This window comes from Andrographis paniculata, unplaced genomic scaffold (genome assembly GCF_009805555.1).
Source record: "Andrographis paniculata isolate CXL003 unplaced genomic scaffold, ASM980555v1 Contig64END, whole genome shotgun sequence".
Taxonomy (NCBI): Eukaryota; Viridiplantae; Streptophyta; class Magnoliopsida; order Lamiales; family Acanthaceae; genus Andrographis; species Andrographis paniculata.
The window spans coordinates 232748-251764 of NW_026137600.1; the positions used below are offsets into that span (position 1 = coordinate 232748).

Sequence of the window (19017 nt, forward strand, 5' to 3'; positions counted from 1 at the left end):
TTCACAGAATCTTTTAATGGCAACATTCATTCTGCATATGTGTTTCACCTTCGTTTTCACCAACAATTGTCTTAATCACTACTCTACATTAAATCACACCTTCTTGTCCAGCATTTGTTCAACTTCTTTTCATTTAATCCGTTGCCGGAACGATATGACACAAAGCTAAAGACAGACAGATAGAGATGTAATACAGCAGATCAAATGTTACTTACCATCTACGACGCGCCGGAACTCATCGACAAGCACCTCACAGCTACTTTAACGGCGCCCACAACGCTAAGTTGCCCCATAATCGGACTCAAACCATTTGTCCCCTCATTCCTCGAAGAACAATCGTCTATCTGAATCCCGACAAAGAATGCCACCTGCATGTTTGTATGCAAAATCAAGGAATGTAGAATCGAGCTGTTCAAAAGGGATTTTTTTTCATAAAAGGATATAAATTTATATATAGAGAGATAGATAGATACCTTTCCTGAAGCATTCCGGATTGGAGAAATGTGAAGGAAATTCCAAAATGAGGTATTGTCTTTTCTGTAAGAAGCCGAGACGTAAGCCAAAGAAAGAAAATTAAAGGAGATGATATGAAGATCGATGCCAATCCTCAACCTGTAATTTAGGATACGAACTGTACAAGCTTGTTCGGCTCGAATGCCTTCCTTTATCTGAAAATTATGAACTTGAAATCATACATATTTCCAAATATTGTAATAGAAAGAGCCATCTTTACCAGATGCTGTGTTGCGGGATCTGTTTCAATCCCACTCAAAAATCGACAGTTCTTCCCGAGTACTTCATGTCTCGCATAGCCTACTCAAGATTATGGAAAACATTACATATTTGAATAAACAATGATCGAAACGAGTCTGGTGAGTTCAAGTACCTGTCAGCTTCAGGAATGCGTCGCTTGCATACACTATAGGCATATCGGGAGATTGCGCATCAGTTCTGTGTAGCGAAAAAACACAGAGCACTTATATCAGCAGGTATTGGCAATCAGTACCTAACTGATCACAACAAATATTATATATAACACAAGTATCAACAAACTCACAATACAAAGCTTTGTTTGATTCTACCGAGTGATATATTTAAGGGTGCAACAAGCTGTCCGATCCCAGATGAGCAGCATCTCGTTCGACACACCACATTTCCTGTAGACTCACTGTAGCGCGTTAGAACGGACAAGACACTGCTGATTGCAGCACTGGCCTTGGCCTTCTCCCGCTCACTCACTTCACATGGCTCATCCATCTTCAATTCTGCAATATTTAATTCGACAGAATTCTTTCAAACTATGCAAGAAACGAAGATGATGATGATGCCTCATAATGGATACTAAAACAAACACTATGAGGCTTCAATAAAGATCGATACTAACTAAACATAATGGAGATTATGCCAAAGTGATTGCAATTGGAAACAAACCTCTGCCATCCAAAGGCAATGCTTGTCCAAGCTTCAAGATTGAATTCGAACAAACTTCCCTCCTACAACACCTGAAATTGATATCGCGAATCTCCGATCCATCTTCAAACAAACTGGTATTGTTCCTCACACTGCTCAATCCAGGCAGCCTAGATTTCCTCGAAATCGGAACTTGAACTCCAACAAAATTGATCACTCTCCCATCATCCTTACTGAAAACAGGACACATTTGAAACAGCATCCAAAATGGCGTCCTGTCCTTCCTGTAATTCAGCAACCTCGTCTGCACGCCCCTCCCCTCACGGATTGCCTCCCGAATCTCCATCACCGACACCCTATCAGTCTCCACCCCCTGAAATATCCTACCGTTCCTCCCTACAACCTCGTCCTCAGAATAGCCAACCATTTCCAGAAACCCTCTCGAAGCAAAGACAATAGGATGGCCACATATACAAGGATCAGCTATGGTGAAAGAGTCAGGCAACTCATTCAGAGCCTCCCTCGCCCACTTCGAGTACCTCCAATCGAATGACTGCGCAATCAATTCCACCTTTGATTCCATGTCAAATTCACCTCGAACACTAAACCTAATTCAGCACAGAGTAATCCCAATCCCATGTGTCGCCGTCAGCTCCTCCTCCTCAGAACCACCACTGATTCAACTCAAAACCACGAACACTGATATGGAACTAAAAATCAGTCTATGACTTCATTAAAGACAGCCTCTTGAGATTTTTGCGAAAAACTTGTGGATGAAATTAAATAGGGCAGAATAATAGGGCAACCAATTGTCGCACTCCAATTCCTCGATTAAATAAAAATACTTCCCCGAATGGTGAACTCTCCTGCAAACCGAACATGCGCAAAATTGTCGAAGCGAACCACCAATTGTGTGACCGAAGCGTGAAGGCGGTTGAGATACGGACATCAATCAATTGCTTTGCGGCTGCGGGGGAAACCGTGGAGAGAGAGAGAGAGAAGGAGACGAGGCGATTGGGGGAGTGTGGAATCCGCAAGCCTCCCTCGAGGATCACACAGAATTAGCTCTCAATAATTCGATTTCGATTCGATCACTCCAAGAATCCAAGAATATGGTCAGTGTTGTGTTGGGTTGGAACTGTTAACGAGGATGGCTTCTCGTCGTTTCTCAATTTATACGCTACGAGCAAAAACATTCAACAAATTTGCCATTTTTTTTTTTAACCAAAAGAAAGAAATAAAAATAAAAGCAATAATGTTTTAATTAAAAAAAAGAATTGAATAACTTAAATAGGAGTATTTTTTAAATTAAAAAAAAAAAAACAAATAAATTCACACTTTAAATATATGACCTTACGAGTAAGAATCTATATCTACACTATCAAGTTAATTATTAGTTTTATTTCATATATGTGATGTGATAATGTAGTTTGTATGTTTGAATCAATTATAGTATATATATTGTTAAATCATGTACCATATTTTTATTGTCATATAATTTTTTTTTTCTTGTAACAAATTATCTATTTTTTTTTATTTTAGTTTGTCTATAATTTTATAATTTATATTATTTTTATATCACACGATATTAATAATGTTATTTTAATAATTTTTACTTTATTCATATTAAATCTCAATATAATATTAATATTTCTAAAACTATTAAAAAAAAAAAAACAAACGAGTACCTAATTATAGGACAAAAGGAGTATATAATTAGTCAAAACTGCAAATACACTGGAATAATTTAGTTAATGAGTCATTTTGCCATCATTAGTCATTCTAATTTTGTATAATTATGATGTAGGGATATTTACCTATTTGGTAGTACCTTTTAAGACAAACCCCAACTTATTGTCTTGAATAGAAATATGAAGAATCTTTCAAAAGAGAAAATTATATAGAAAGTAATAAAAATAGCTAAAGAAATAGTATATAAGGAAACAATGTAGTACTGTATAGACTAACCTAAGACTTATCCGTCCGCGTTGCGTTGCGTCATCAATATTAATTGCGTTTATCCATTAATATAGATTTTGTCTTCTTCTTGCGAGTATGGGCTATGTTATGTTTACTTACTAATTAATTAAAATATTAGATATAATAATAGCTAGTTTTTATCTGAATATCAAATCCAAATCCATTCAATACTAATATTTCAATTCTTTTACTAAAATATTCCATTTGATATTTATATTTCATACATCTATCATATTTAACAACAGATTTATTTTTAAAAAGTATATGAAAATCTAAATACAAATACAAATACAAAAACAAAATTCTACACGAATAAGTTGCTGAAATAATTTAAAACTAAATATAATATAAATATATCTTAACTTAGGTGTGTTCGTTTTCTGAAATAATTTGAAAGAATACTTTTATTTATATAAAATATAAAAATAAAACATTATAATATATTAATTCTTAACAATAATGTGTGAAAGTATTTTTTTTTTAAAAAAAACACACCTATATAATTAAAAAAAAAATTTAAAAGTAATCAAACTAAAAAAAGTCCATCATTGTGTGTGTGTGTGTTTTTAGTAAATACTTATTTCATCCCATAATAGTTAATATATTTTTCATATTAATATGTCTTATGACATTTAATTTATTTTTAATAAATGATTTTTTTTTTATTTAAAATTACATGTATATTTTTATAAAAATAATTTATATTAATTATTAATAAAATAATTCTAATTTTTTTATTTATATTATATAATTGTATTGTTCACAAAAAAAAATAAAAATATCTATATTGTATATATTATTTATTTAACAAATTTGTTGTAATACTAATAGTAAGAAAATTATTATTATATGGGCCCGTAGTCTATCATGCCACCGGCCCACACATTCAAAACGTATTGGCCCAATGAAACAAAATTTTATTGACCTCTTCTCCTTACTTTATTATTATTATTTTTCCTTGCTTTACACAAATATTGAAATAAATGAGAAACTATGGATTAATTAATTAATCATTAAAAAAAAAATGAAGTGAATAATGGCTGAGGGAAGTAGCAATGCGAGAGCGAGACGAAGATGAGGACTCTGCATCTACTGTGAGACGCTGACTGTCTACTTCCCCTACTCCACCGCAGATCCAATCTCCGATCGCCGAATCCAGGCCTCACTATACCGGTTCAGCGCCGAGGAGGTTTCGCCGCTGGCCGGTCTCCGATCAGGTGATTTCAGGATCATTTTCGCTACTCGGTGTTATTTGGGAATCGGATCTTGTTAGGAAGTCGGAGTTGTACTTTATCTTATGCCTATGTAGTTGATTGATGGGAATTGTAGTAAAGACGTAAGTAGGTTTTACTGGATCAGCGATTTCTTCTTCCTGTTGAACTTTGCTAGTTTGTGTTCTGATCTCTTGGGGTAAGTGCTTTTGATGTATTAGTAGTTTTGGAATGCGGCTAAAGTTTTTGATATTTGTAGCATGAGGATTACAATTTTGGGACTTCGATTCAGGGATTATCTTTGGTGATATTGTAGGAGCATGCTCTTAATAAACCTTTTGTATCTGTGAAAACTAAACTAAAATTTTGATGTTGATTTGGATTTTAACAAAAAATGAGAAGAGTTTTATGATTAGTTTTCTCATCTTTTCTGCTGGCTGGTGAGTAAAACAGTTCAATTATTTATTGTAATATTTTCTGGTGTAGAAGAAAATACATTGGCGGAAAGATGAATTTTTTGATGCTGCGGTCTAGCAATCAGACTGCAGCTTCAGACGTGCAGCCTGCTAAAGATTTGCAGATTGAGGGAAGTTATGTGTCAAAAGCTGCTATTGCAATGGAAAGTCTAAATAATGAAGAACCTTCTCCAGCAAGTACATCTTCTGAAGCTCACAACACGGAGAGTGATGAGAAGGGCGGCAGAGAAGTTTCTGATGAAAATAGTCACTCTCAAGTTGGCAGCCACACAGATGTTACGGAAGAAAATGGTTTCGTTATTATTCCAAATAGTATGTCCTCATTCTTTTTATTAGCAGTTTAAGCTATCTAATTATTTGGGACCTGTATTTTTCGCATGGCAGTATTGTTATGTTCATAAGTTTTATACTCCCAAGAGAATAGGAACTAAAATATAAAGGTGAAGTGTTGAAATGATTTACATATTTGATTAGTTTCTATAGTTTGTAGATAACTTCCAGGTTTATGATGCCAATTAGGAAAAATCTTCTTGTATTCCATGAGATGCAGGTACAAATAGCTGTGACTTTTCTTGAAAGTTTCTATCTTTTAGATATGCTGCTGGTTCCATGTGAAGAGAAGAATTTGAACCTTTCTCAAATCAATGATTTTTTGTGTGTTCCCTATTTTCCTGAACATATTCACTGATATAAATCCCGTTAAAATATAGTGCCTGTGGTGCCTAAACCATTCATGGTTTCCCAGCTTTTGGACTTTGCTGCTTTCCTTGGAAAGTGAAGAGATTATTATTTTTTGTTTTTTCTACTAGAAGAACTATTGAGCCATCTCGTCAACCATTTTATGTCACTATTCAGTAGGAATGTCTTGTATCTTAGTTTTTCTGTTTACCTTTTTCTAGTAAAATATGATTTCAATAACAATAATGAATATAATACCATTAAAACCTTGAGGCAGCGGATCTGTGCAGTTGTATGAAACTGCCTTAGTGTTGAAATCCTCTTTATACGTCATTGCGGTTTGACTGTACTGTATATGGTAGTGACCTTCCAAAGTCAATTTTGTTACGGCCTTTCATTAAGTTGATGAATAAACTACAATTACTGAGACAATTGTATAGAGATGCATGAAGCGCTGTTGTCATGTTAAACAGGATCTGCACATGATATCTTTAGGGATGCACAACTGCACATTAGTCAAGTTCAAGTCCGTCTTAACAGTTTTGAACTCCAGTTGTTTCGGTTGATAGGCTTAACATCAAACTTGAACAAATACACAAAAGCATTAAGCTTTATCCTGGTTCATTAAGAACCTTTCTAAAAACCTTTCTGTAGTTCTAAGTCGGGCTTTAACAGAGTATGCATGTATTTGAAAACTTTTATGATTTTACCTTCGGAGATATTCATCCATTCACTTCTTTTGTAACTTGGATCATTGACACATCTTGATTGGATGAGATAAGATTGCAATCAGTGGGTCTGTGTAATTGATTATAGCAGTTGTAAAATAATAAGCTGGATGGAGATGGAGGTAGAGGTGGTTTCAATTGGTGGCAGATGGGGAAGAATTTTGGATGGGGACAGCAATGATAATGGACCTCTATTGGGCAGTGAGGGTAAGTAGCAGGGGATAGTGGACGCTCTGTCATAACTCATGGTGATAGCAGATTGATTTACAGTTACAGTAGCAAAGAAGTTGGAATTATGTTAATAACAAGTGAATTTTCCTGCAATTATACGTGTAATAGGGCTGATCAAATTCCCAGGTTTGTAAAATGTTAGAATTTTACATGAATTAATTTCCTCATGGATTCTGTTTTTTATTTTTACAGATGAAATTCCTGAAAATTGGACAAAAGCCCCAGATATACATTCATTCCATTCCCTGGACCGCAACTTTGTTTTTCCTGGTATCAAGCTTTTTGTGATTCTGCTGTACTTTCCTGAATGACACTGTAGTTACATTTCACTCTTTGTTTAAACATATACTTTTTTTTTTGCTTACAATTTTTCATGTATTCACACAGGTGAACAAATCCGAATTCTTGCATGCTTGTCTGCCTATAAGCAGGATACTGAGATAATTACGCCATTTAAAATTGCTGCTATCATGAATAAGAATGGGACTAGAAAAACTTCCGAGAACCGAAATGGAAATGTTCAAGGGGAAACAAATTCAGATTGTGAAATGTTGAGCAGTGTTGATCTAGATGAACAACAGGGTGACACTGTTGAGAAAAGGGAAACTAACTCAGACAAGGATGTGTCAAGTGGGGAATCTCTCCTTAGAATGGAAGATCACAAAAGGCAGACTGATGAATTGTTGTTAAGATTTAAAGATTCGCATTTTTTTGCGCGGATTGCCGAGTTAAGCGAACCACTTTGGTCTAGAAGAAAAGCTCAAGATGCGGAGTGTGAAACTTCTCCTACATTTGAAGAACATTTGGCTGAAGAGTCTTCCGATGCTGTAAATAGCGAAAATCCAATTAGTGCTGTTATTGACCGTGGACTATTTGATGCCCGGACATCTGGGGGCCTTGCAAGAGGTGCTGTTGAGTGTTGCTCCTTGTCAAATGGAGACATAGTGGTGTGTTTCTGAGAAATTGGGAATGCTTATTATTACCTCTACTTATATTTTATTCACATACAAATATCAAACTTATGTTAATTTAGGGATTAAGCATCATGCTTAGATTTAATTCTTATTCTAGATTACAGTCTATATTGTGGTAGCATTCTAATCTAGGATAAATCCGCATTGATGGCGTTTCAGTTTATGTTGCAAAATTCTGCTGAAAAATCTTATACAATGGTCGGGAGTATTTGGAAATGCACATAGTTGTTCATGGGTGGGATATCTTTTATGCTGTTTTAGATGGTTCTGGTTACTTTGGTTTTGGAGCTAAAAGCATGCTCAGTTACCGTAACTACTGTTTACTTGTGTTATTACTGGATACCTTATGCAAATGGTTATTCTGTTTCATATTCAAAGGGCTGGTCCTTGAACATTTATTTTACCACATATACGCATATGCATGGCATTGTATCTGATGTAATTTACTTTTCTTCTAGTTACAGAAAAATGCATCCAAAAGTTTCATCACTCGGTTGAATCTATAGAATTTCATCTCACACATGCAAATGTACGCTGCCAGCTATAGATCATGGGGGTGTCTTGTATTTGTAGGCTCTGTATTTCCAAAGTAGCTGAAAAAAGTTATTTGACCAAATCTGGTGCATGTAGCATGTTTCATCCGATTGCCATATCTTATAATGCTTCTTCCACATTTCTCTTCTTTGCCACTGCCTAAAGTTTTATATTTTGCTATTTATTTGAATTTTATTTTCTTGTCTGGAAGGATGCAGGTACTTTTAGAGGTAAATGTTGGTGTCCGGTGTGTTAGAGATCCAATCTTGGAGATTCTTCAATTTGAGAAGTGTCTAGAAAGAAAGCCGCCCCTTGATAAACAGATCCCTTCTGCTTTAAATAAGGATCCTTGTGGTGAATTGTTAAACTGGCTACTTCCAGTGGACAATTCTGTTTCTCCGCCACCTCGGCCTATATCTCCTCCTACATTGACCTCCATTTCAAGTATTCGGAGCACCCCCACAAGACCTACAGTATCTGGGTCTTCTGGTTCTCAGCTTTTCTCTTTCAGTAATTTTAGAAGTTACTCTATGTCATCCCTTCCACCAAATGTGACACCACCCGCAACTGTCACAACCCCAAATGATAAGCCTAACTTTGAGCCAGAAGATTGGAATCAATTTTCATTCAAGAAGCTTGCTGAAAGTGGAAAAGGTGGAAATGAAGGATTATTATCTTTCCGTGGTGTGCCACTTCCACAAGAAAGATTTTCTGTGCAATGTGGTTTGGAAGGAATTTTTACGCCCGGAAGAAGGTGGAGGAGAAAAATTAAATTAATTCAACCTTTAGAAATTAATTCATATGCTGTTGATTGCAATGCAGATGATCTGATTTGCGTCAATGTTAAGGTATGGTTCGTCCATTCTGCACTATTTTTCTGTGAAGTGCAAGGCATTACTGTTAGCATAGGCAATGGCTTTTTTAGTCCTTTTATTGAAGGAAATGATTTCAAACTTGTCTTTGCAGAATGTTGTCCCTAAAGATACACCAGATGTTGTGGTGTTTGTAGATGCCATAACAGTAGTTTTTGAAGAGGCATCGAAAGGTGGACCACCATTATATTTACCTATTGCTTGCATTGAACCTGGGAACGACTTCACTTTACCAAATTTAGCACTCAGGTTTGGTGCCCTTTATTTCCTTTAATAAACTGGTTATATCTTGTTAATTATGTTGTTGCTTCATTGAGATATAATTGGACATGTTTTCATCTGTCTGCTTTCTATAAAACTCATACGAAACTCTGCCATAGTGGCTGAAGCCTGAACATTTTTGCTGCTGTAACTGGCAAGTGCATTCTTCCTCCCATTTCTCTCCATGCAGACAGCAATTATGATGTGAATGCAAAATTTTGACCTCCGATAAATATTCTCAAATCAGGGTTTGGGCTTGAAAGCAACTTGGATAGAACCTATCATTTACTGCATTTGCATTCATGTTCACATGTTACTGCTTTTGTGTATCTGAAACAATAAATATAGCCTGGATCCTAAAGCTTGTTGAAGTAATAGCCACAGATGTTTGTAATTTGATTATATGACTTCAAAATTATTTTCTATAGGCAAGTCAGTATTGAAGCAAAGCCCTCAATGTGCATCCCTATTTTTTTTACATGGAAAAGTGCAAGAGCTTGTTTGTATGATTTGTTATATTTCTGTTTAATTCTTCCAAACTGCCAGATGAAATTATCTCTTGCTGTTGGCTTACGGCCATTGCTTAATCTTAAAAATTCCAAATAATTGGTTCATTTTAGTAGCTTTAGGAATTATAAATTTGTGATAATTAAATTAGTATTTGCTTCCTAATAAGTATTTCATGTATTGTAGCCGTCTATTAATTTTGTAGTTTAAAGATTCTAGTTTATTTATGCTAATAGTTTGTTTCAGATTCCATATTCATTCTCATGTTCTCAGTGGATAAATGGAGTGCTATATCATTTACTTCAATGGAGAAAACACCTTTTAGTTCTAACATTTTAAATTGGCAGGAGAGGTGAAGAACATTCCTTCATCCTCAAACCAGCAACTACCCACTGGAAGCACCCTAAAGGTCACACTGATAGTACTCTAAGACCGTCGCGCTCAGCGGCTGGAAATGCCTCATTGAGTTGGCATCAGCCTATCAATGTTGAAGGGAAGCATGGTGGGTCTTCTTCTGATCAATACGCGGTCATTGTGTCATGTCGATGCAATTATACTGGTATAACACCAAACTCTACATGGATCCTGTGATAAATTGGTGATGGAAACGTGATTTATAGTGCTTTTCTTTTGCCTTCCTATTTACAGAATCCAAGTTGTTCTTTAAGCATCCAACAAGCTGGCGGCCTCGTATTTCCAGGGATCTTATGATCTCTGTGACATCTGAAATGTCCAGGGAAGCACCTGGGTCTGATGTAGCTCAACTTCCAGTTCAGGTTATAATTATATCATAAATCAAAGCAAACAATTTTTGATGTGTTTGGACCTTTTTGGATGTTTTGAATTTGATTTTCTTTTTTTATTTTTAATGGAAAATAGATTAAGAATATAATAAATGAAAAATATATTTTGAATACAATGATTTTTTAGTGAGATTCTTTTTTTCTTTATTATTATTTTTTTTTGTAGAACAAAAACAGACATTTTGGTTTCAGCTTTATATTTGAACTGTCGGAATTTCAGGTTTTGACGCTCCAAGCATCAAATATGACGCCTGACAATCTGACATTAACAGTTCTCGCCCCAGCTTCATTTACATCTCCTCCTTCTGTAGTACCATTGAATCCATTGTCCAATTTCTCTGAGTTAGTAGAGCAAGGGAATTTTAATAGGCAAGGAGGTATTGCGCACCAGCCAAACTCCCTGCCTCCACATCAAGGACAGAAAGTGGAAAATGGCTCTCCCACGGTGTCTATCAATCCAAAAACACTTCCTGTGTCTGATGCAGTTCAAAATAGTGACTTGGGCTGCACACATTTATGGTTACAGAGTCGAGTTCCTCTAGGGTGTGCTATCTCCATTTCTTATATTTCTGTTTCAACTTATGAATTGTGATCTAATCATGCATTACTCTTTTGCTCTAGATGTGTCCCGTCTCAATCTAAGGCAACTGTGAAGCTTGAAGTACTTCCATTGACCGATGGCATAATCACTCTTGATTCTTTAAGAATAGAGGTTAAGGAGAAAGGTAAGAAAATTTTGTATTGGCTCGTTCTTTTCTTAATATATTAGGCACATACGTCATTCTTTTGGTAGTGAAATTTCTATTGTGATAAAGAAAAAGAAAGGTTCCAATAACCGGGTGAGCTTTTATGCTAATTGAGACTATTTTATTTCCTAACTGCAATACATTTAACATCATAGTTATTTAGAATCACCGTTTCGAGTTCACCTCCTGTTCCATGACAACCACACTTACATCAAAAGTTTGGACCCATTTTACTTTGTGCTGAAGAGCATTATACAAACATGAATATAAATGTATATATATATATATTTGTTCTTTGGATATGTTTGAAAGAAAATGTTTAGCAGAGATGTGAATTGCTGTCTAGAGTACGCCATATAATTCTCATGTCATTTGTTTGGTCCTCCAGGTGTTACTTACGTTCCGGAGCAATCTCTGAAGATATATGCAACTTCAGGCATTGCCACGGGAATATCCTGATTTCTGATAAGGTTATTTTCTAGACCAAACTGTTATTGATTCTAGCGAGACGCAGCTACGGGCAGTCTCTAGATTGTGTGTTTTTGCATTTTTCGTGTTGACAGTCGGTCACATTTCTCATTCAAGTGCATCTAGCTCGTATTTTGTATGACCCCAGATTGCGAGTGTCCTATTCCATGCGCAAATTAAAGGCGCTTCTCGTGAAGCTTTTAGCTAAATGCCTGAGTGCCTTATATTTTATACACACCTCATTTACAAAAGTAGTCAGATGGTTTTCTCTTTACATTATGGTTGATATTTGATAATGCTTTTATCCAAATATGTGTGTGTGTGTGTATCTTGTAATATTTTATCTCTGCTTTGCATCCTCTGCTGTTTGTGTAACTTCGTGAATTGGCTTGGATTTTTGTAGCCAATATATATGTATAATATTAACATGGGAGGGACAGGTTTGTCTCTCAAAACAATTTTACATGGTTAGACATGTTTTTTGTTGAGTGAAAATGGACTTCATCTCGTCCAACTTTAGTAAAAACTTGTATAGTTGATATGGACAATAGTTACAATGCTAATTAAATATAATCAAAACAACATATCTATAATTATAATTGAGAATAATACTAATATTTATTAATGATATAAATATTAGGTTTTGTATACATATATTTTAAAATTAAACATTGTTTATTTATAATAATTTTTTTCAAAAACATTGTATAGTGATTTGAATTGAAATAGTTGTCTGATGTGATATAAATATATATTGATATGATATTTTGAATGTAAAGTTAAATTATAGTGTAATAAAATAAATAAAAATTAAGTGTTTAAATGAACATTTTTTATGAAAAAATAAAGTTAAAATAGTAATTGTTTAACTAATAAAACATTTTTATTAGTTACACTACCATAATAGTAATCACTGTAATGAACAGTTTTATGTTTTTGACATTTCCTTTTCGCTATGAGACCGAATGGATATATTATGTGGATTGGCGGGAGTATAAGCCTATCATTCATTCATTCAAGTGCACACAAAGTTAAGTTAATCAGCAAAGCCCCAGAAAGTAGCAAAATATCATGCCAAATTTTGTGCCAACAAAATTATTTAAACAATACAACAAAAATAAAACTTTAATGGTAACTCACCATTGCCTCCCAAAACAAACACCATCCATCATCCCTACTTTATTAATCACAGCTTCTTGGCCTGTCATTTTCCTTTTTTTTTTTTTCCTTTCTTTTAGAGGGGATATTTTCCTCAGGGTTTGAGAGCTATAGCTACTCCAACTTTTGCACTTTTCTCAATGGACCGGGTGTCGACTTCACCAGAAATGGTAATGAGAGACTTGGGACGCCATTCGTGCTGGATGAGGGCGCTCGCCTTCCCATAGTTGTTCAGTCGGGCTTTGATGGAGGTCAGAGGATCCAGCATGTGTTGCGCACCGATGTTGAGTGTATTTTCATCAGTCGAAAAGCTGTGGGTCAGCTCTGCGCCCGCTGCAGTATTGGTCAATGGACTTACTATGTGGTAGTAGGACGCAGTGATGGATTCGCCTTTGTTGTTTCTGTACAAAAAACAAAGCACACGCAATTAAGAGGATGGTAAAAAAACCGCTACTAGAAAAATTAAAATCGTGAATTCAATGATATTCGCAATACTTGCAAGTTGCATGTAAAATATATTCGATGGGATATGTAGTTTCAGCTAAAAAGAACATAAAAAAGCGTAGGAGCCAAGGATGCATATGATTTCATTAAATTATACTCTCTCCATCCGTTAAATATGTACATATTTCCATTTAAATATGCCCACCAAATTTGTACATATCCCATAAATAACTACTATTTTTTCCATCTAGGTAAAATTATTACTATTTAACACTAACAATTTTCCCGCCATCATTGCATCACACACTATCAATTAAATACATTCCTTAATTAGTTTCCCAACATATCCTTACATTACTTTTTTAACTGACAAAATTGTCCATAACTCCCATGTTGTTTTGAAATTCAACGTAAATTCTCCTATACTTTAAAAATTGCATGGCACTCCCTTAGGCTTTAAAAAACGTTGCATGAAACCCCTTTTTACATTTTTTATGTGATGAGAATATGATTTTCCATTTACAATTTTTTTGCATGACGGAGGATTTTATGCAGTATTTTTAAAGTATAAAAGAGCACTATGCAAAATTTAAAGTATAGGACAATTTACGCTGAGTTTCAAAACTACAGTAAAGTTACGAGCAATTTTGTCTTTTTAATTTTATCTTTTCAAACAATAACCTAAAGATGCTTACAGTGACAAGGATGCAATTAGGTCAGTGGTTGTAAAACTGGCTGCAGCATTGTATTTGGTGAATTTCCCCGTAGCTGTGTCGAATGAGATGTCAGTTCCGAAAGCAGCCTTCTGATTCCCAACAACCCCTGAGAAGTTGACTATGGGTTGCGCGGTCAATCCGAGGCTGGTACTAATTCCGGCATGCTCATGAAGATACTGAAGTTCCACCTGTTATAACAACAACAAGATATTAGAGTTTTACTGTGCAAACACAGTCCATGAAGCAAGATCATAGAACAATCCAAAACAAATAATTAGATAGAAATAGAATGATTTACAGTGAACAGTAGGATTACCTTGCCAGACTTCTGGTCGGGTGCAACAAAGCTAAAGATGGCTTTCACTCCAGGAGCAGGCTCATCAACAGTGATGGTCGTGGAAACCTAAATAACCAGACGCCTGCTTAGTTAAATAGTTGCACATACTTGCTTTCAGCTTGCCAACCAAGCAATAGCAAGATTGATTAGAAAATTTGTTGACCCAACACACGGCATAAAAACATTACCAACATTTGATATATTACTTATTGTAGGCTTGCACCTTGCAAATTTATAACCAATGACATAAATTAATGAGTGAATAGCAGGGATTATAACTGATATAACTGATAGAATTTCCATGAGGAGGCATGCATGCTAAATATATATGATTATAAGAGCCTGAAGGCAATCATAGTTTATCAGCTACCTTGATCATTTTGAATGAATCTTTTACTTGGAGGTAGGCGCTATCAGTTGCATTACTTGCCATTTCTTAGTCTTATGTCTAGCCGCTAGCTTGGCGTAATAAAGAAATGAAAATACACTCCATCAAATTGAACCATGTTTTCAGTTAGATGTTTCCTTCTAATTCATTCCATCCAAACAACAAAGATTTCTCCTCTTTCTTTCCTTTCCAATTCCTTCCATCCAAACTACCCGTAAGCAATTTTCCAAAATGTTGTAGCTATCACAAAAGCTTCTTTCCCATGAAAACAGTTAGTCAAATTTCATATCCCATTGGCTAGAAAAAATTGAGGGCAGATGCATGTCAAGCAAGTCAATTGATGAAAAATGAATCTTTAATTGAAGCTTCTTCGAGCTGACCTATATGATCACTAGAGCCTGAAGGCAATGGTAATTCATCAGCTAACTACAATTACTATAAGAACAGCCATCATCCCCAAGGTAAAAAACAGAATGATGCTTGATAAAAGCTCAAATCACAAATTCCAAATATGTGTTTTTGGATAAAGTGGTGTTGTTGACTATCTTGAAGAAAAAGTTAGTCTTACCCTGGAGAGGGTGTCCACTTTAACATCAGTGGTGATGTTCTTGTTCTTCAGCTGTGTGCTGATGTCGCCTGAAAGCACTTCCCCTTTTCTAGTCCCAGATGACGTAATGGCCTGGACAATTACCAAACACAAAGAAAATCAGATTCACAAAATTCAAATTACTTAAATTTGCAAACACTGGATCTTCCACTGCTTTGCAACTATTAAAACAGCTATACATTCGATAAAGTACACAATGAAAGTCATCATCCATATGAAACCATACTTTGTCGCAGTCAAAGCCAACTGAACACATTTCCATCCTTAGACTATGTTGCCTCAGATTAATCCATCCGAGTTCAGTAAAACTAGGAGAAAGCATTCAGATATATGGTTCAGATTTTTCCAAATTCGAACCAATCCGAAAATCTGAAATTTTGTAGAAGTTTGATTCGAACCAAGCCAAATTATCCAAAATCCAAATCAACTCGAAAAATCCGAAATTGCATAATCTTTTCAAAATTCTGAAATTAAATGATATAAATTCATTTCTAAATAAATAATGTCCAGCAAATGGAAAAAAACATAGGACAATATTATCTAACAGCTAAATAAATTCAAACAAATTTTAAATACAAAGATCTCAAATAAGAACACATAAAATTTGCAATATATATGCATTTTTATTATAATATATTACTAAAATTTTAAGATATTTTAGATTTCGGATTGTTTGGATTTTCAGTATAACTCTCCGAACCAATCCTAACTTTCAATCCAATCCAATTCAAAATTCTGAAAAATCCAAACCAAATTTTAAATTTAGGTTTGGTTTGGACAGCACATTCCGATTTAGGTCATTTTGCTCACCCTAAGTAAAACGTAAACACCAAAAAATGGAAAGTAAAAATGAAACAATAACACGGAACAGCGTTTTGACAATCTCGGTATGACCACTTAACTAAAGATTCGGCAATTTAACACCAAAATAAACAATATTGTGCAAAAGACTTGCTATTTCCTGAAGTGTTTTTATCATCAATGCAGCAATTTTCAGCACAAACACCATTCTCGGTTACAAACAACAAGAAGCACAAAAAAAGACTTACCACTCCATTCGCAGTGTAAGTAGTGAGCGTAAACTTGTGGTCAACCTGATAATCCTTGTAAAGAAGATCTGAAATTGAAAATAACAGTAACAACGAATATTAGTCAATATCGCTGAAAAACCACCTGAACTCGCAATCGATAAGAAGTACATACAAAATTAACCACAACATCCACAAATACAGACAACAACTCACCTCTAGCTCTCTTTCCAATGTCAGAGTACAGGCCAGGACCCTTCACGAACACCATTTTTCTCCCCGATTACAGCGAGAAATCCTAGAGAGAGAAGAGGGAATCTTCTAGAGAGCGGAGAAGGGTTTCTTTCAATTTAGTTAGCCAAGCCTCACTGACCCTATTTTATTGGCCTCCGATAATTTGGACCGTCCATCTTAACTCTTATAAAAATCACAGCCGTCCGATTCTGTGGAGCTTGGGCAAGAAGAAATGAAATTGAGCCCAAAAGTCATTCATAAGGGCGTGTTTGGATCTCCTTTTTTCTCTTTTTTTTTTTTAAACTTCTATTCATTCTAAATTTCCTGAAAATGATATATGTATTGTTTTATTTATGGAGTATTTATTAATTAAGAAAGTAATTTTACAATGAAAATATTGTTAAAAATATGCTGAGGTGGCTGCAAATGGTCTGTCTACGGCAGATTATGCCTTTTTCAAATTGGGCCTATAAATGATCCCATTTCAAAATTTTAATGGGCCCATGTTTGATCTGTAATTTTTTGGCCCATTGATATGTCCATACGCATATGTATATGTATAGATATAGATATAGATATTAAACATTAATAAATAATAAATTAATTTTAATATTGCAAGTTAAAGTATAAAATTAGTTAATCTAACTTATTTTTTTATATTAATTTATTTTGAATGAAAATATCAAATATTATCTATTTCCTTACAGAAATTAGTGCATTAAATGTAACATACAAGGAGTATAAGATTAAAAAATAGCATTTAAATTATACTTTTCTGATAATTATGCTATTTGCGTTTGTTGTTAAACTTTTGTATAATAATTAAATTTATCCAACCGTAATTTATTATCTCCTTTTTTTAAAAAAAATAAATAAATTACAATTATTATTATTTTTTTATTCTATTATTTTATTGGTAAAGATTTATTTGTTTAATGCTTTTAATTTGAAATATTTTACCTTTTTAAAGTGAACAATAATACTTCATTTTATTTTTTATTTATATAGTTTTATATTAAAATATTTTTATTCTTTTATTTTGTATCCAAATATTGTGGCATAAATAGTTTGGACGGAGAAAGTATATGATATTTTTAAAGAAAAATAGTCTATTAATACTATATTATATTGATTTATGCAAATAATATTACGACAAATGTTAATACTCACTCCGTCCAAGCGCTAAGTATATATTTACTTTTAGTGCGGAGTTTAAGAAATAATAATATTTTAATTATGATGGGTAAGTTAAAGTAGTGTAATGACATTTTTTACTTTAAATTTTTGGTATAAAAGAACAATGTGATATAAAATAAGGATATTTGTGGAAAAAAATAGAGTATTTAATGAAACAGTTATTTTGTAATTGACACGTCCCAAAATAGAAATATATATATATTTTTTATTAAATTTTTAACTGTCGTAAAAAATTAAAACATTAAAATAACTTAGAATTTTTTTATTTTTTATTTTTTATTTTTTGTTGCTTCCAAATTACATTTATTATCACGTGCGGATAGGCTTCCACTTTGCCACAAAAAGCTTCTTATCTTTTAATTTCGGACCCCAACAAAACACGTAGCTCAATAAATATTAGTAGTATTACATTTAAGGTTTCATTTACGCTAAGCAACATATGATAACTATGGATGACTTTCAAATAATTAGTTTGAAAATATTTTGAATAGAAAATATAAAATTGAAAATATATTTATTTTTTATTTTTTATTTTTTAGCACATCATATTAATTATCACAATTTTTGTTTGTTGTTGTTGATAAATAATAATCCCTTCAATGCTATTAGAAATAGGAATACGAAACAAAATCGATAGATTCAAATCAAAAGTAATCTGATATATATATATATATGAATAAAATCAAATTTAAATATAAATTTACTAAACTTAAAATTGAATATCTAAAATATTTCAACAAATGCCTTTATTCTTATATAAATTGTACTACCAAATTTAAACACAAATCAATTGAAAAATATGTACAAATAAACCTTCTAAAGTTAATGGGTACTTAAAAATAAAAATAATTATTATACTCAATATGTTGGATTAAAATAAACATCTTTCTAAAAAAAGGTTTAATATTACTATTATAAAATACATATATAAACAGCTAATTAAGGTCTGATTAGTTTATACAAATTTGTTCTTTTGAGGTTTTTAAAATAATAAAAAATTAATTATTACTTATTAAATAAAAATAATAA

At 33.6% G+C, this 19017-nt stretch overlaps 3 protein-coding genes across 4 annotated transcripts; 1 reads left to right on the forward strand and 2 right to left on the reverse strand.

Moving 5' to 3' along the window:
* Window positions 1-2563, reverse strand: LOC127261862 (protein TWIN LOV 1). The gene is made up of 7 exons (XM_051290283.1): window positions 1432-2563; window positions 1058-1265; window positions 887-951; window positions 734-813; window positions 613-668; window positions 474-537; window positions 1-368 (listed from the first exon to the last, which is right to left on the reverse strand). Exons 1-7 carry the CDS (start codon window positions 1991-1993, stop codon window positions 219-221), a joined length of 1185 nt encoding a protein of 394 aa, XP_051146240.1. The 5' UTR covers window positions 1994-2563; the 3' UTR covers window positions 1-218.
* A 1825-nt stretch (window positions 2564-4388) lies between these two features.
* Window positions 4389-12189, forward strand: LOC127261729 (uncharacterized). 2 transcript variants are annotated; one of them, XM_051290076.1, is made up of 11 exons: window positions 4389-4607; window positions 5088-5389; window positions 6907-6984; window positions 7102-7661; window positions 8441-9070; window positions 9189-9343; window positions 10210-10421; window positions 10511-10638; window positions 10886-11208; window positions 11287-11390; window positions 11800-12189. In XM_051290076.1, exons 2-11 carry the CDS (start codon window positions 5110-5112, stop codon window positions 11868-11870), a joined length of 2541 nt encoding a protein of 846 aa, XP_051146033.1. In that variant the 5' UTR covers window positions 4389-4607; window positions 5088-5109; the 3' UTR covers window positions 11871-12189. The 2 variants fall into 2 exon arrangements, with proteins under 2 accessions (XP_051146033.1, XP_051146034.1); XM_051290077.1 differs by having other exon boundaries at window positions 5091-5389.
* Window positions 12190-13086: 897 nt separating this feature from the next.
* LOC127261829 (mitochondrial outer membrane protein porin of 36 kDa-like) lies at window positions 13087-16933 on the reverse strand. The gene is made up of 6 exons (XM_051290238.1): window positions 16774-16933; window positions 16579-16646; window positions 15491-15601; window positions 14514-14600; window positions 14177-14385; window positions 13087-13438 (listed from the first exon to the last, which is right to left on the reverse strand). The coding sequence occupies exons 1-6, from the start codon at window positions 16826-16828 to the stop codon at window positions 13132-13134; spliced, it is 837 nt and encodes a 278-aa protein (XP_051146195.1). The 5' UTR covers window positions 16829-16933; the 3' UTR covers window positions 13087-13131.
* Between the last annotated feature and the right edge of the window lie 2084 nt (window positions 16934-19017).

Coding starts and splice junctions, on each gene's coding strand:
- LOC127261862 (XM_051290283.1), bottom strand. CDS start 1,993: ATGGAATCAAAGGTGGAATTGATTGCGCAGTCATTCGATTGGAGGTAC. Junction 1,266..1,431: donor ATTGCCTTTGGATGGCAGAG/GTTTGTTTCCAA, acceptor TAAATATTGCAG/AATTGAAGATGGATGAGCCA. Junction 952..1,057: donor ATCAAACAAAGCTTTGTATT/GTGAGTTTGTTG, acceptor TTCGCTACACAG/AACTGATGCGCAATCTCCCG.
- LOC127261729 (XM_051290076.1), top strand. CDS start 5,110: ATGAATTTTTTGATGCTGCGGTCTAGCAATCAGACTGCAGCTTCAGAC. Junction 10,422..10,510: donor ATGTCGATGCAATTATACTG/GTATAACACCAA, acceptor TCCTATTTACAG/AATCCAAGTTGTTCTTTAAG. Junction 11,209..11,286: donor CAGAGTCGAGTTCCTCTAGG/GTGTGCTATCTC, acceptor CTTTTGCTCTAG/ATGTGTCCCGTCTCAATCTA.
- LOC127261829 (XM_051290238.1), bottom strand. CDS start 16,828: ATGGTGTTCGTGAAGGGTCCTGGCCTGTACTCTGACATTGGAAAGAGA. Junction 15,602..16,578: donor CTTACACTGCGAATGGAGTG/GTAAGTCTTTTT, acceptor GTAATTGTCCAG/GCCATTACGTCATCTGGGAC. Junction 14,601..15,490: donor AAGTGGACACCCTCTCCAGG/GTAAGACTAACT, acceptor CTGGTTATTTAG/GTTTCCACGACCATCACTGT.